The following is a 14,995-nucleotide window of genomic DNA, read 5'->3' as shown; positions in this document are numbered from 1 at the left end:
GGGATATCAGACTCCATTCACTGTCTTGTATAATAACTTGCTTCCAGGGGGAGTACAGTTGAATGTCTCACTCTCGGCTGACAGTACGGTGCAGTAACCAGCGTTGTGTGCATAATAAAGTGGATTATCTTTCTGCAGAGTGGCTTGGCACGTCCTTTCGTTTCCTGCAAACCAATACCCCCTCCCCCCTCCCCCCCCCCCCCCACCACCACATCCCGCCCGGCCAGGAGTGCAGTGGAGTATTTCGCTCTTGCAGACCGTGCAGTGAAATGTCCTCACTGTCACTGGAGAGGACAGATTATCCGCTTCTTTAGGGCTCCAGCCATACAGGCTCCCTAAAGGGGCAGCCTCAAACTCAGTACGCAATAAAGTCTATTCATGATGACCAGAGTCCCGCCCCCCCCCCCCCCCCCCCCCTTGACCTCTCCACGCAGCTCCATCCGGTGCACACTCTTCTTAATGGGTACATTTTTGGAGGCTGTAGGGGTACTGCTATTTCCCAGTGCTGTAAATCCCACTTCCTGCTTAAGGTTATTATTGAAATAGGAAAGCTATTGAGAGGTAGCCTTCCTAAGTGTTACTTGCATAGGCCACAAGCTGCATTCAAGTGTAGAATAGAATCATCATTATTCGGTCAAAATTTGACCATAAAAGACACAAACATACATAAAATAACATGTTGCAAAAATTCAACAATAAATTCACTTAGTAAAAACATTCCAGCATGATGATTTGTCAGAAAAATATATTTATTTAATAGACTAAAACCCATAAATTATAGTCTCTTTCTCCATTTGATGGAGCACTAGGTGTATTTAACCAGAGCCAGACACATATCAAGTAAAGATAGCAATAGAGTATTAAAGATGGCTTGCTTGTATCGATTTCAATTTGCCTGCATTCATGGTTTTGGGAAAGGGTATCCAACTCAGGTGGTGCCAGACCATTGGTCAAATATCAGAATAACCACTGTCTATGTAAAGGAGCACAATGTAAATTAATTGTATATAAATGCAATGTATATGTAAATCCCAAATATCTAGTTTGAATCCTGGGTTCTTCTATTCTAGGATGTAGAACTTAGTACCCTGCCCCTCCAACAACCCCCCCCCCCCCGTTCTACCCGGTGCTCCAGTTATCCAGTGTCCCAGGCCTTTAACCCTTTGTGTCCTACTAACTGAACATGACTTTTCCCTCCAGGGTCTGACCTCGTACCACAGGAAAGTACGCGGCGTTTCATCAGCCACCAGGCCTGCAGAGACTCCCTGAAGTTCAACATCGGCAGCAAATATCTGGTCTGGGGAAGTAGCACCGACCTGTGGGATCTGAAGACTGAGTGAGTATCCACAGCAGAAGGTTTCACGCCCACCCCTATGTAATAGCACAGTCCAGTGTGTAAGGACTCAGGATAGTCGTGTGTGTCTGTGTGGACGCTGGCTGCTCTGACAAAAATACTGCGATCCAGGTATCAACAGTATCTGTGAGCACAACGAGGGGGAAAAGTGTGTGGCACTCTACCACACTTCCTTGTGAATCTCTCACTGTAGACTAATGAAAGGCTGCACATTCAAATCCATCCCGTGTTAATGCTGCTAGTTAAATAAAGATAATGAGGATGACTGTAGGGATGGAAATGTCCCCTGCTTGGTAAACTGGTGTGTGTTCCTGCCCTAAGTGACTTAATGCAAGTGAAATATACATCCAGACTATTACTTTGCCCTTAGCATCATACTAATTTAGTGTGTGCACAGATGCCTAGACCTGCCCTTGACAATGCAAGGTCTAGGACCTCTTCCATGACCTTGGGGGCACATCAAGTGTTTCCTCATATAATGACTACTGCCCATGCCCTATGTGTATAACAAAGTGGTAGTAGCAGTGTAGCCTGTTTTTCAGACAAGACATTTTTCCTGTGTCTGTGAGAATGCAGACTATTAAACCCATGTAATATTCCACTGCGATGTGAAACTCATAACCAGTTCACTGACACAACATTGATGTAAATAATATTGATGTAAAAAATATCGAGTAAAAATATAGACAACAAAAACATTGACTCCTATACTTAACCCCTTCCATGCTGCCGAATGGCCGACGGCAGCACTACCTCGCTGGTGCTGCTGTCGGCCAATGGCCGACGCGGCCGCGCCCATTTTTTAAAACGGCCGCACTGCCGCAAAAAAGCGGAAGCAGCCAACGGGTTAAAAAGGTAAGTACAAGAATATTGACTAAAAATATCGATGTAAAAAATATAGATGTATAAAATATTGACTTTTATATAAATATAAAATTAAATAATATATATTAAATATAATATTTAATTTTAATAACATAAAATAAATGTAATATACATTTTAATAGAACATCTAATAAACTACTATTTTTAATTATGTTAATGGTTTAAAATTATATAAAAACTAGAAATAAATATTGATTTAAAATATAAAAAACAAAAATCTATAATAAATTGAAACATTAAACTATTAAAAAATATTCAAACATACATTTCCCAATTAAGTCAGTGCAACAGTAGGGAAGGTGTTGGATAGCGCAGGGGTAAAAATAACTATTCCCCCTCCAATCAGTGCAACAGTAGGGTAAGTGTTGGATAACAGAGTAATTAAATTTAATACTCAAACTCCAGTGAGTGCAACAATAGGGAAAGTGTTGGATAGCAAAGGGGTAACAATTTCTATTCCCACCCCAGTGAGTGCAACAGTAGGGAAAGTTTTGGATAGCGGAGGGGTAAAATTTACTATTCCCATTCCAGTGAGTTCAACAGTAGGGAAAGTGCTGGATAGCGGAGAGACAAAAATTACTATTCCCACTCCAGTGAGCGCAACAATAGGGAAAGTGTTGGATAGTGGAGGGGTAAAAATTACTATTCCAAATCCAGTGAGTGCAACAGGACGGAAAGTGTTGGATAGCAAAGGGGTAAAAATTACTATTCCCACTCCAGTGAGTGCAACAGTAGGGAAAGTGTTGAATAGCGGAGGAGAAAGATTTACTATTCCCACTCCAGTGAGTGCAACAGTAGGGAAAGTGTTGGATAGCGGAGGGGTAAATATATATATAAATAAAAGGTTATAAAAAGAAAGAAATAATATTTAACAAATTAAAAATCATGTATATTAAATATATAACCTCTGGACGCCAGACATGTGGTCCATTGAAATGGGTAAACCTCCAGCACCATCTGTGAAGGCCAAGAATCTGGGGTGATTATGGATGATAAACTTACCTTTGGTGATCAGGTCAGTGGGGGGAGGGGTCTCAACATGCTTTTTCCTCCTCAGAATCCTGAGGAAAATAAAATACTTCCTACCAGAGGACAGCTTTAGGACTGCAGTCTCAGCCATCCTTTTGTCACTGCTGGATTACTGCAACAGTCTGTACTTGAACATTCAAAAAAGCACCTGAACAGACCCCAGCTGGTGCAGAATGCGGCAGCCAGGCTCCTAACGGGCATGCCAAGGTTTGCCTCGGTTAGAAACAGACTTCGACACCTGCACTGCAGGGTGTGCCAACATGCACAGGATACGATTCAGTCGGAATCTAATTGAAAAGAATCTATGACGCACGTTTGACACAGTTATTTTATGTTGTGTTACGTTATGTTATTTAATTTTATAGCGCTCACAGATACTCAGGAGAGTCCAGGTGTGGAGTCAGCGAGGGGTGGAAAATGAAGCCTAGGCAAAGAGAAGAGTTTTCAGGAGGTTTCTAAAAGCCAGAGGCTCTCTAGTGTTCCGAAGAGCAAAGGAAAAATGAAACCTAGGCAAAGAGATGAGTTTTCAGAAGCTTTCTAAAAGCCAGATGCTCCCTAGTTTTCCGAAAAGCAAAGGGACAGGCATTCCAGGGCATGGCCGCTTTCCGGGCGCGAGAGCTGCCACCTCACCTCTGGTATTTAAAGCGGGGGACCAGAGCCTCAGTGAATAGGTATGACTTTATCCCTTCCTGGGACTTCGGACCTTTGAGATACAGTTTTACCAATGCCTTTGAACAATTCTGGCATCTGCTCTTTGTTTAAGGAAATAGGCTTTAACCTCCCGCCTTGAGATGCTCATGCAATCCCTGGGGGTAGTAAATAGGCGCTCTAAAGCTAAAGCGGAGAAGGTAGATTTGATATATGAAATCCATGGAATTCTATGTACATTTTCCATGAATAAACAATCTTCAATTAGGCTTTTGGTAGTCTGAATAGACTCCCTTCTCCAGATGGAGTGCCACAAAATTAATGGTGCCACAGAGATTGTATGAGACAGATATGGGACCTCCAATTCTGTATGGGTAATAAAGTTGGAAAAGCTATGGGAAGGCCCATTAGCTTTTCCAGATGGTGTCCTCTATCACTTCGAGGGGAGATGTATTAGTATGACCCCATATACCTGCCACTTAAGTTGGTACGACACTGATTTAGCTGTGTAAACCTTTCTTACCATATCGATAGGCTTCGTCCCCAGTTTTTTAATAAAGGAATGGAGAGCGCTGATCCTTCTCTCTAATGATAACCCACTAGTGGCGCGCATACATGACCATGATAGCTGTCTATCGAATGTTACGCCTAGGTAAGAAAATGTTCCCGGAAATATAAAAACTCAGGACCTTCCTATTCATCCTTCCAGGGGATAAAATAAAGGATTTTGACTCATTAATTTTAAGCCCTAGTTTTTGCCTATAGGTTACATAGATGTTTAATAACTTTTGTATGGCCAGGCCCGTACTGGCAATTAGCACTGCATTGTCAGCATATAGGATGATTGGGGTGCGGACATTGTTCATTTTTGGGACGTCTAGTGTAGAATCCGTCAGGGGCGCTTCTACCCCATTGGTGTAAATAGAAAAAAGAAATGGGGTGAGTACGCAACCCTGGCGGACTCCTCTGTTAATTGGAAACACCCTGGTGCACTCTCCTTCTCTCCCGTATCTGATGCAGGCCATAGCTGATGAATAAAGCTGCCTTATAAATAATATGATCGCCCCTATCTATGCCAATTTCCTCCATTATCTTTCATAGGTGTTCATGTGCCACGCAGTCGAAAGCTGCGGACAAATCCATCAACGCCAGGTAAAGTCTATCAGACTTTGCTTGGGTAGACTTCGTGATTAACAGGCTAAGATTAAGGCATTGATCTTGGGTGCCATATACTCCTTTTAAAACTGTATTGGACTGGAATTAAAACCTTGCTTTTAGCTGCCCAATCCTCTAAATGATTCAGTAAAATCCTGGCCATGAGTTTGGCAGCGCTCTCCAACAACGATATGGGCCTGTAATATTTAGGTTCCAATTTGTCACTCTTCTGATACATTGGTATCAAAATTGATTTCTTCCATGAATCTGGTGGGCCCACTTTTGCGACTGCATTAAAAACATTTGCCAGCCCCGGGCCCCACAGATCTGGCTGATCAACGAAGAAATCTATGAGGGTACACTCCAGTCCTGGTGCTTTGTTAGTGGAGCACTGGGTAAGAGCTTCTCTGACTTCATGATATTCAAAGACCAATGGTGGGTCAATGAAAAGGGTGATGGGTACGTTCTGTGTTACCACCCCCTCCGCACTGGGATCAAATATACAGGAAAAATACCCGACCCAAGATTCCTCCTCAATATGACAGTCCAATGTACGAACTGATGGTGATCTGAGAAAGGGGGCGTTGATAATACTCCAAAAGTCCTTAGATTTTTTGCAATAGCAGCTTGGTGGAGTTGTTCCCATGATGCCTCCTTCAAGATGTTGATTATTTTTTTTCTGGCCTCATTGTACTGGAAGCGGAGTTTCTTCACTAGAGTTTTAGCTCTAGATTTTACCCCCAGGGCCTGGTGCAAAGCTGTTAGTGATTTAGTGCACACACGACCAAACCATCTTGGTCCTGCTGTTAATGTAGTTGATTCTTTCCTAGATAGATGGTGCCTAACCTCAGTTAATATGGCCTCAAATGTTGTGGTTATTTGGGACGGGTTAGAGGCAGGTTCTAAGCATGTTAGAATGTCTTTCTGTCTCTTTTTGGTTATCTGTGGGACAAGGGTGCTTTATTAGCTAGGGCCAATTTTAATGTTATCCCATTAGCTTTTGCAATCACAAGCTTAATATGCCTCATCTGTACTTTATGAATATCCGCCCATTTCAATTTTCAAGTGATTGCAGCATGATCGCTAAAATTTAAATAATTGATCTCACAGCAAAAATAAGTTAAGGGGTTCTGCTGCGATTATGTAATCGATTGTACTACCCTGAGACGGGGTACCAAACGTGTTATACAACATGCCAGAGGAAGTATCAATCGGATTAAAACATCTCTAGGTTATTAATCACCAGAAGTCTGTTCAAGGCTTCTCCATATTGATTATGATTAAAATGGTGTAAGGGATCTCCTTCATTGTCATTAAAACTGCATGCTGCTGAGTTTGATAACTGACAACAGTGTGCATTAAAATCACCCATCCAAAGCATTTTCGGGGTGGGTTTTAAAGTGCTAGTGCAATTATTAATATCCATCATCATTCTTTAGATAACTTCACCACCCCAGTTCAGACATGGCCATATGCAAATCCGTCTGACCCTGTGCCTCATGGGAACAGTCTAGCCCGAACTGCCAAGCCATGTCTTCCGTGGACCGGAAAAAAGCATCCTGGGACCGGTTTCTGGCTAATCAGCTCTCATCAGCCAGGCTAACTTGAATCCAGTGGCAAAGTGAGCAAGGGACCCACGTCTGGGCATACCCTGCCAATTTAGGGTGAACAAAGCAAAACCAAAGAGGATGATGGACGGAGTGTTGAACATTGCAAGCACTCACCCCCAGTCAACTTATATGGGTTTAATCCATCATCATTCTTTAGCTCACTCCACCACCCCAGCTAAGACATGTCCATATGCAAATCAGTCTGACCCTGTGCCTTATGAGAACAGTCCAGCCCGAACTGCCAAGCCATGTCTTCCCTGGACTGGAAAAAAGCATCCTGGGACCGTTTTCTGGCTAATCAGCCCGCGACAGCCAGTCTAGCTTGAATCTAGAGGCAAAGTGATCAAGGGACCCACGTCTGGGCATACCCTGCCAACTTAGGGCAAACAAAGCAAACCCAAAGGGGATGATGGACGGAGTGTTGAACATTGCAAGCACTCACCCCCAGTCAACTTATCTGGGTAAAATCCATCATCATTCTTTAGCTCACTCCAACACCTCAGTTCAGACATGGCCATATGCAAATCAGTCTGACTCTGTGCCTCATGGGAACAGTCCAGCCCGAACTGCCAAGCCATGTCTTCCCTGGACTGGAAAAAAGTATCCTGGGACCGTTTTCTGGCTAATCAGCCGGCGACAGCCAGTCTAGCTTGAATCTAGTGGCAAAGTGATCAAGGGGCCCACGTCTGGGCATGCCCTGCCAACTTAGGGCGAACAAAGCAAACCCAAAGGGGATGATGGACGGAGTGTTGAACATTGCAAGCACTCACCCCCAGTCAACTGATCTGGGTAGAATCCATCATCATTCTTTAGCTCACTCCAACACCTCAGTTCAGACATGGCCATATGCAAATCAGTCTGACCCTGTGCCTCATGCGAACAGTCCAGCCCGAACTGCCAAGCCATGTCTTCCCTGGACCGGAAACAAGCATCCTGGGACCGGTTTCTGGCTAATCAGCCGTAATCAGCCAGGCTAGCTTGAATCCAGTGGCAAAGTGAGCAAGGGACCAACGTCTGGGCATTACCTGCCAACTTAGGGCGAACAAAGCACAACCAAAGGGGATGAAGGACGGAGTGTTGAACACTGAAAGCACTCACCCCCAATAAACTGATCTGGGTTTAATTCATCATCATTCTTTAGCTCACTCCACCACCCCAGTTCAGACATGACCATATGCAAATCAGTCTGACCCTGTGCCTCATGGGAACAGTCCAGCCAGAACTGCCAAGCCATGTCTTCCCTGGACCGGAAACAAGCATCCTGGGACCGGTTTCTGGCTAATCAGCCGTCATCAGCCAGGCTAGCTTGAATCCAGTGGCAAAGTGAGCAAGGGACCCACGTCTGGGCATACCCTGCCAACTTAGGACGAACAAAGCAAAACCAAAGGGGATGATGGACGGAGTGTTGAACATTACAAGCGCTCACCCCCTGTCAACTGATCAGGGTTTAATCCATCATCATTAACCACATTCTCCCTTTTAGCAGTCCTCAAGCCGAGGAAGAATGAGGTGACGCTGTGTTAAGCAGAAGAGGTTTGAATCTCCGTGGCAAGGTATCCGGTGTTTCGGCTTGGTTCAAACATAACGCGGCCCATTAGCAAACAGGAAAGAAATTAATGTGAGCGGTGCTGTAAATATTTGAGAAAACGCCACGAACTAGTAAAAAGACGCTGCTATTGACTCAGCCTCTGCAGAACATAGAAAGCACCTTCACATGGACATAAAGAGACAATGTAAATCTGAATTCTGCAGATTTTCTACCCATTGAGCCAGATTGAAAAGTGAAAAGCCCTGATGAGAGTTCCATGAGTCCCACTGGAATTCAAAACGCGTCGGCACCTGTTTGATAAGCATTTCTTGAAGGAACTGATTGGCTTCTTCTGTTGCTCCTTTATTTTTCAGGGAATCAAATTGCACAAGTTTTTTGTTCAAACAATGTGTAACAATGTGTAAAGAGAGCAGTGTATTATTGTAATTGTTTGTAAATATTGCACATTCACAGTTATGCAATTTTAGTTTATTTGTTTACTGAAAGATCATGATTTTGAATGAATATAAATGTAATGTGTTTCTGTCATGATCAGACGCTTTAAGATCAATAGGAAATTTTGAAATTTACAAAAAGAAAAAAGGTTAAATAAATAACCAGAACTAAGCGCAACATAACGCTGGTTCGTCATGTGTACCTGTTCAATTAACGAGCAGGAACACTGAACGGTAGCAAGGTCATTTCCCCAATGTTTTCAGTATAAAAGGCCCCACCTTGCTACAGTCCCAAGGTCAAACCTCCCTTTTTGCATAGCCAGATAGAGCTAAATGGCATAAGGGACAGCAATGCAAATGCCGGTGGAGGACTTATTCTCCTGGCGATTTGAGGAAGTTGGACCCGAACATCAAAGTTTGGCCCCATACTCAAGCAATAAACAGTTGGAGGATCAAGAACTTATAAACCACCCTCACAGCCTGGGGGTAGAGGCGCATTGAGCAGACCGAGTGCAGTGAGGGGGTGCCCAGAAGACTGTGATTCTTTCAGCCAACAATGGTGACGGCAGAAGGGAAACCCGCAAATCTCACAAACATTAAGAATATGCTTTATAGCAAAAGGCAAGACAAGGGAGAGGGCGTGAGCTCCGGCCAAGTCCCTGTGGATCTCCACCAGGATAATGACCCAGTATTGCAAGCACCGACCATTAAATGCGACATCTTTTCCCTTGTGCCAGAGTTCCACAGGAAGTTTTCATCTTGGAAACAAGATCAATGGACTCCAATCAATCAATCAATCAATCATGCCATTTGTATAGCGCACTACTCACCCGGGAGGGTCTCAAGGCGCTTGGGGGGAGGGGTATGCTACTGCTCGAACAGCCAGGTCTTGAGTTGTTTCCTGAAGGCGAGATGGTCCTGGGTCAGCCGAAGGTGGATGGGGAGGGAGTTCCAAGTCTTGGCAGCCAGGTAAGAGAAGGATCTTCCTCCGGCGGTGGCTCTTCGGATGCGTGGTACGGCTGCGAGGGCGAGGCTGGTGGACCGTAGCTGGCGGGTGGGTGTGTAGAAGGTCAGGCGGTCGTTGAGGTACTTGGGGCCCAGGTCGTGGAGAGACTTGTGTGCGTGGGTGAGGAGCCGGAACGTGATCCTCTTGTCGACGGGGAGCCAGTGCAGGTTCCTCAGGTGGCTGGAGATGTGGCTGCGTCGGGGCACATCCAGGATGTGTCGGGCGGAGGCGTTCTGGATGCGCTGGAGTCTTTTCTGTAGCTTGGCTGTGGTTCCGGCGTAGAGGGCGTTTCCGTAGTCCAGTCGGCTGGTGACGAGTGCCTGGGTGACAGTCTTCCTGGTCTCAGTCGGGATCCAGCGGAAGATCTTGCAAAGTGCAGAGGGCTGGAGCTCGACTACAGCAAGAAGAGTCGGACATGGCTACCACAATCAAGGAACAGGACCCTATGTCTTGCACAGTAGCATGCTGGAGTCAAAACATAAAGAAATGTCGGACAAGCTGGATAACTTGGAAAACCATTTGAAGACAAATATTGTCGGCATACGAGGGATCCCTGTGGCGATCACTAACAAGGACTTGGATGGCTTTGCCCTGGGTCTGTTAAAGCAGCTCTTACACAACCTGGTCCCAAATACCTTAAAACTGGATCGCACACACTGGGTCTTCTTGACTTTTCAGCAAAAGCGGAATCTGATACCAGATGTCCTCGCCCAAGTGCACTTTTTCAAAGAAAAAGAAGATATAAAAGCAGCATCTCATCGGCAGGGTTCTGTGATATTTTGTGGCAGCTTCTGTTCCGTTTTTCAAGGTCTCTCTCCGCAGGCTTTGGTGCAATGAAAAAAATTGGAAGATATTACAACCCACCTCAAAAGAGAGGCAATACCATATGGCTGGGGTCAACCTTTTTGCTTAATCTTTTCCTATAAAGGAACTTTGAACATGGTGAGAGGGACTCAGGACGCGAGGCAAATAATGGGTCTGTTGGCGGATGCTGACCAACTTACCCCAACTGGCTCCAAAGCAAGAACCAGCACTCAAGGAGCCTGGCGCACCCCAAAAAGTCCTGAGCAGAAAAAAGGAGACTATGGCGCCAAAAGGAGAGAGAAGATCACTCACCCTCAGCTTCCGAAGACTGATGAATGATGATCCGTCCCACAGACATAGAGTGTGCGGAGCCTAGGTATTGCACCCATTTGAGTGGGTGCCCAGCCAGGTTTCACCTACGCCCTCATTTGTAGAACCCATGTCGCGGAGAGAGGGCATCTTGGGCTTGGACCTTGACCACCATCGGTACCTCCTATTGAGATGTAGAGACAATCCGGAACATCATTGAGGGCTCGGAAACACTTACTGGAGCTAGCCCTAATGGCAACCGTTCCTGCTGCACAATTGTGACTTTCTTTACTCTTTTTCCTTTTTCAGTCGATTATTTATGTTTTAAACTTGAATGCTTGATTTGATCCACATGATGACCACTAGTCAGTTATGGTCTCGGTGTTGTTTGTTCTTGAGTGTTAGATATCTGCTGGTCAAAGATCCTATTCTCCCTAACTATGTGACAAGACAGGATGGGTGGTCCCAGGGCCCTTACCTATTCTCCACATCTATTAGGCAATACCACACCCCTGAATTACTTGACATTCCCCAGAGATAAGTCAATACAACACTATATGCCTCATGGGCATGCACACTCTGACAGTACTCACGCTAAAGGTTCAGGGCCTTAATACCCTGATCAAAATAGGAGCTCTGTTTCTGTTGCTGTAGGGCAAAGACATAGATATAGTAATAGCGCAGGAAACGTATCTCCTGCAAAAAGACACACAACGACTTAGATTCTACTGGTTTCAGTCTTAATTCCACACTACACATATGGGCTTCGGCTCCGGCTGGGATCCCTGAGACTTACGCTTATTGCTCTCTGTTCACCAAACAAAGGAAATTACTAATTTTATGTGCCGTTATTGGCCATAGTAGCAGAATTTTCTAGGGGACACCTTCTTATCGAAAGTGACTTTAACTCGATTTTGGATGTGGCAGTGGATAGTGCTCCAGCGCTGCATGCATGCTCCATTCCCTCTGGGTTTACTTCTTGATATCGCAAGACTAATTACCAGCCTTCCCTATATCTGCCATAGACTCTAAGGGGCAGACTTACAAGAAAGTGACTCAGTGCATTGAGTCCCTTTCAAAGCACAGGGATGCAACATCTTTACAACAATATGTCACATCTTTGTGCTTTGCCCTGCGCTGGTGCACAAACTGCTGCCATGCACCGGAGCAGGCACCCTTGCACCATGGTGCAAGGATGCCTGTTTCATGGGGAGATTGTTTTTGTTCAGGAAGGGTTCCCTTGCTACACAAAAACAATCTGAAGTGTTGTTTTTCAACTTCTATGTGTCCTGCATTAGCACACATATAGGTTGAAAAACGTCATTGTTTCAATTATTGTTTACGTGCAGGAAGGGAATGCTTCCTGCACATAAACAATCATTAGATGTGATTTTCTCTTTCTATGTGTGCCGCAGCACGCTTAGAAAGGGGAAAAGAAAACAAGGAGATACAAATACATTTCTCCCCATGAATATATTTCTCCTTATTGCGCCTCCCTACGCCTCTTCTGGGGAGGTCAAGCATTCACACACATTTATTTCCAGATTCAGGATTCCTTGTGAATCTGGAAATGTGTCTGGTACCAAGGGTGTTGCATGGGAACACCCACAGCAACACCCATGGAACGCCCCTTTCACGCAAACTGCTGCATGCAAAGGGGCCATAGTTACAAGGACAGGAAAAACCACGCAGGGTGGCTTTTCCTGTCCGTGTAAATATGGAGCAGTAAAATGCGCCACCGGTACGACACAAAAAGTGACGCACCTGTAGCACAAGGGGCTTGTAAATCTGCCCCTAAGATTCTCTTGGATCACGCAGCTTAGTGCTCACTTTGATGGTTCCAAACCAACCTTTTCTAGATACTGGCAGGTTAGCAAAGTGGCACGTTGAGACCACATCGTGCGGGAAAACTTTCGGTAGGCCACAAGGCATTATTTCAATAAAAACACTACACCAGAGGTTCACTGGCATACTATAGAGGGTGCAGAGAAAGTGGTAATACGGAGGGAGCTGAGCGCCCACACTGCAACATTTTAGAGCAATTAGACAAACAGAAAAAAGTTCTAGAGACTTAGCAATTAGAGGCTCAGCATAAAATAGACACCGTCCCAAGAACGTATCAGACGCTTCAAAAGGCAAAAGGGGAGCTGGCACATCTAGTGATGCCGGCGGGGGCTAAGAAACTCTAAGCAGAAGTATTATGAGAAGGGCGACAAAACTGATAGGCTCCAAGCTTATAAACATAAGCTTCTTCGTACCCAAAACTAGATTGGAGCAATAAAAGAAGGGAGAGAGATGACTAATACCAAAACACAGAATATCCTCTCAGTCTTCACATAATACTGTCATTCCTTATCTTCAGAACCAGGCCTTAGTCCAGACACCCCAGATAACTACCTGGATGACTTCAGATGTCAGCTACTCAGGCAAGAATGTCTCGAACTACAGGTCAACATCTTGGAGGAAGAAGTCATAAATGCTATAAAACTCCTCCCTGGCCAGAAGGCTCTCGGTCCCGGATGGTTTCCCTGCATCCTTTCATAAAACTTACTTGAGCTTATTGGCTGCACTGTTGACCATGGTGTTTAATCATATTCTTAAACTGCCATGATTGCAAACTTCATGTTGGAATCAGGACTGACGTTAATCGTGAAGACTGATAAAGACCACTTGCTTTTCTCCCAGTACAGGCCAATTGCCTTATTGCCTTATTGAAGACAGATGTAAAGATTTTCACAGCAGACCAGACTCCATGAGATCTAGCCATAACTTATTTCACACCAACAAAGTGGGTTTATGAAGATTTTGCATGCAAGAGACAACACCAAGCTTGCTGCCCCCCTAAAAGAAGCTACAGAGAGATAAAAAGAACCCTTGGTCCTTCTCTCGATTGATGCCGAGAAGGCCTTTGGCAGAGTCAATTGGTCCTTCAGGTCTAAGATCCTTCAGACAACTCTGCTAGGTCCGAGCATGACCAACAGGATCATGGCTAATAATAAATCCCCTAAACCTAGATAAGGTTAAATGGGGCTTTATCATCGCCTTTCTCCAGTATTGAATCTTTCATAAATTCACATGCTTGTATCTTCCCCGTTGTGATGGTGGGAGTCTCACAGTAAAAGAATACCCATAGCACTAAAAGAAAAAACTGCATAGAAAACCCATAGGGAAGTATATATTCTGGTAGCTATCACCATCATTATGTGGTCCAAACACCACCCAATCAGCTGCCAGCCCTGAGATCACAATCCCCAGCAGAGGCACCATACCTTAATTTCCAACCTCCGTCGTGTGAGAAGGAGTCTCCCTGAGCTCTGCTCAGTTCTTGGTTTATTGGTGAACTTTTGACCTTTTCTACAGTTCCTGGCCTGAGGTACTGTGTTTCATCTTTTACTTCACCATGTCTGAAGGCTCTAAGAAGAGGCTTTTCAGATCTTGCAAATCTTGTGGGAAGGCCAGATTATACTCTGAGGACCCTCACAAGGAATGCTTATATTGTCTTCACCCTAATCAAGACACTAAGGAGTGCAAGTACTGTCACACGTTCTCAGCAAAAACCTTAAAAGACAGAGAAGCGCGGTTATTATTATGGCTTCAGAAAACGAAGACTACCTCAGGCTCTGACTCTGAGGAGGTAGCTAGAGGACACTCCTCTTCTAAACATAAGAGGGAGTTGTCTGAGGAGCAAGTTGAGGTGAAGAGACAGAAAACAGAGAAAGTAAAGGCCAAAGATTCATCAACATCTTTGCCTCATACACCCCTGAAGAAATCCTCTGTGGAAAAATATCCGTCATTGCTCCCGTCGACGAAGATCAAGGTATCTTCAGTGTCGACGCCGAAGAATACGTTTAACAACTTCAGCGTCGACTACGACGTCAACGACGACCGTCTTGACGACAACAGCAGCGTTGTCATCCTTGTCGATAAAAATATTGTCGACGATGAGATCGTCGACGGGAACATCGCCGACACGGTCGATGGGAACATCAACGACACCGTCGACGGCGAGTGTACAAACCTCGTCGACGAGCGTACCGGCAGCGACGATTTTCAAATCTCCAATGACACGGTCCATTACAATAAAAAGGTTTCCAACATTGACGGGCTCGTCGAAGGATAAGAAAACAGCAGAATTTACATCTTGGATGAAAATGTTGCCGCTTCCACCATCCAAACTGCTGGACTTACAGGAGTCAGAAGATGAGGGACCGT

The 14,995-nt window shown here is 44.9% G+C and overlaps 1 protein-coding gene across 1 annotated transcript in view; it reads left to right on the top strand.

Annotated features, from left to right (window-relative positions):
* Nucleotides 1-14,995, top strand: part of LOC144764150 (complement C3-like) — a 604,987-nt gene that overhangs the window by 555,417 nt on the left and 34,575 nt on the right. The window contains exon 45 of the mRNA XM_078650287.1: nt 1,201-1,336. Coding sequence (XP_078506413.1) covers nt 1,201-1,336 — 136 coding nt within the window. The remainder of the gene's footprint in view (nt 1-1,200; nt 1,337-14,995) is intronic.

This window comes from Lissotriton helveticus, chromosome 1_1 (assembly GCF_964261635.1).
Source record: "Lissotriton helveticus chromosome 1_1, aLisHel1.1, whole genome shotgun sequence".
NCBI lineage: Eukaryota > Metazoa > Chordata > Amphibia > Caudata > Salamandridae > Lissotriton > Lissotriton helveticus.
The sequence above is the reverse complement of the archived record's forward strand: the minus strand, read 5'-3'. Positions and strand labels throughout refer to the sequence as shown.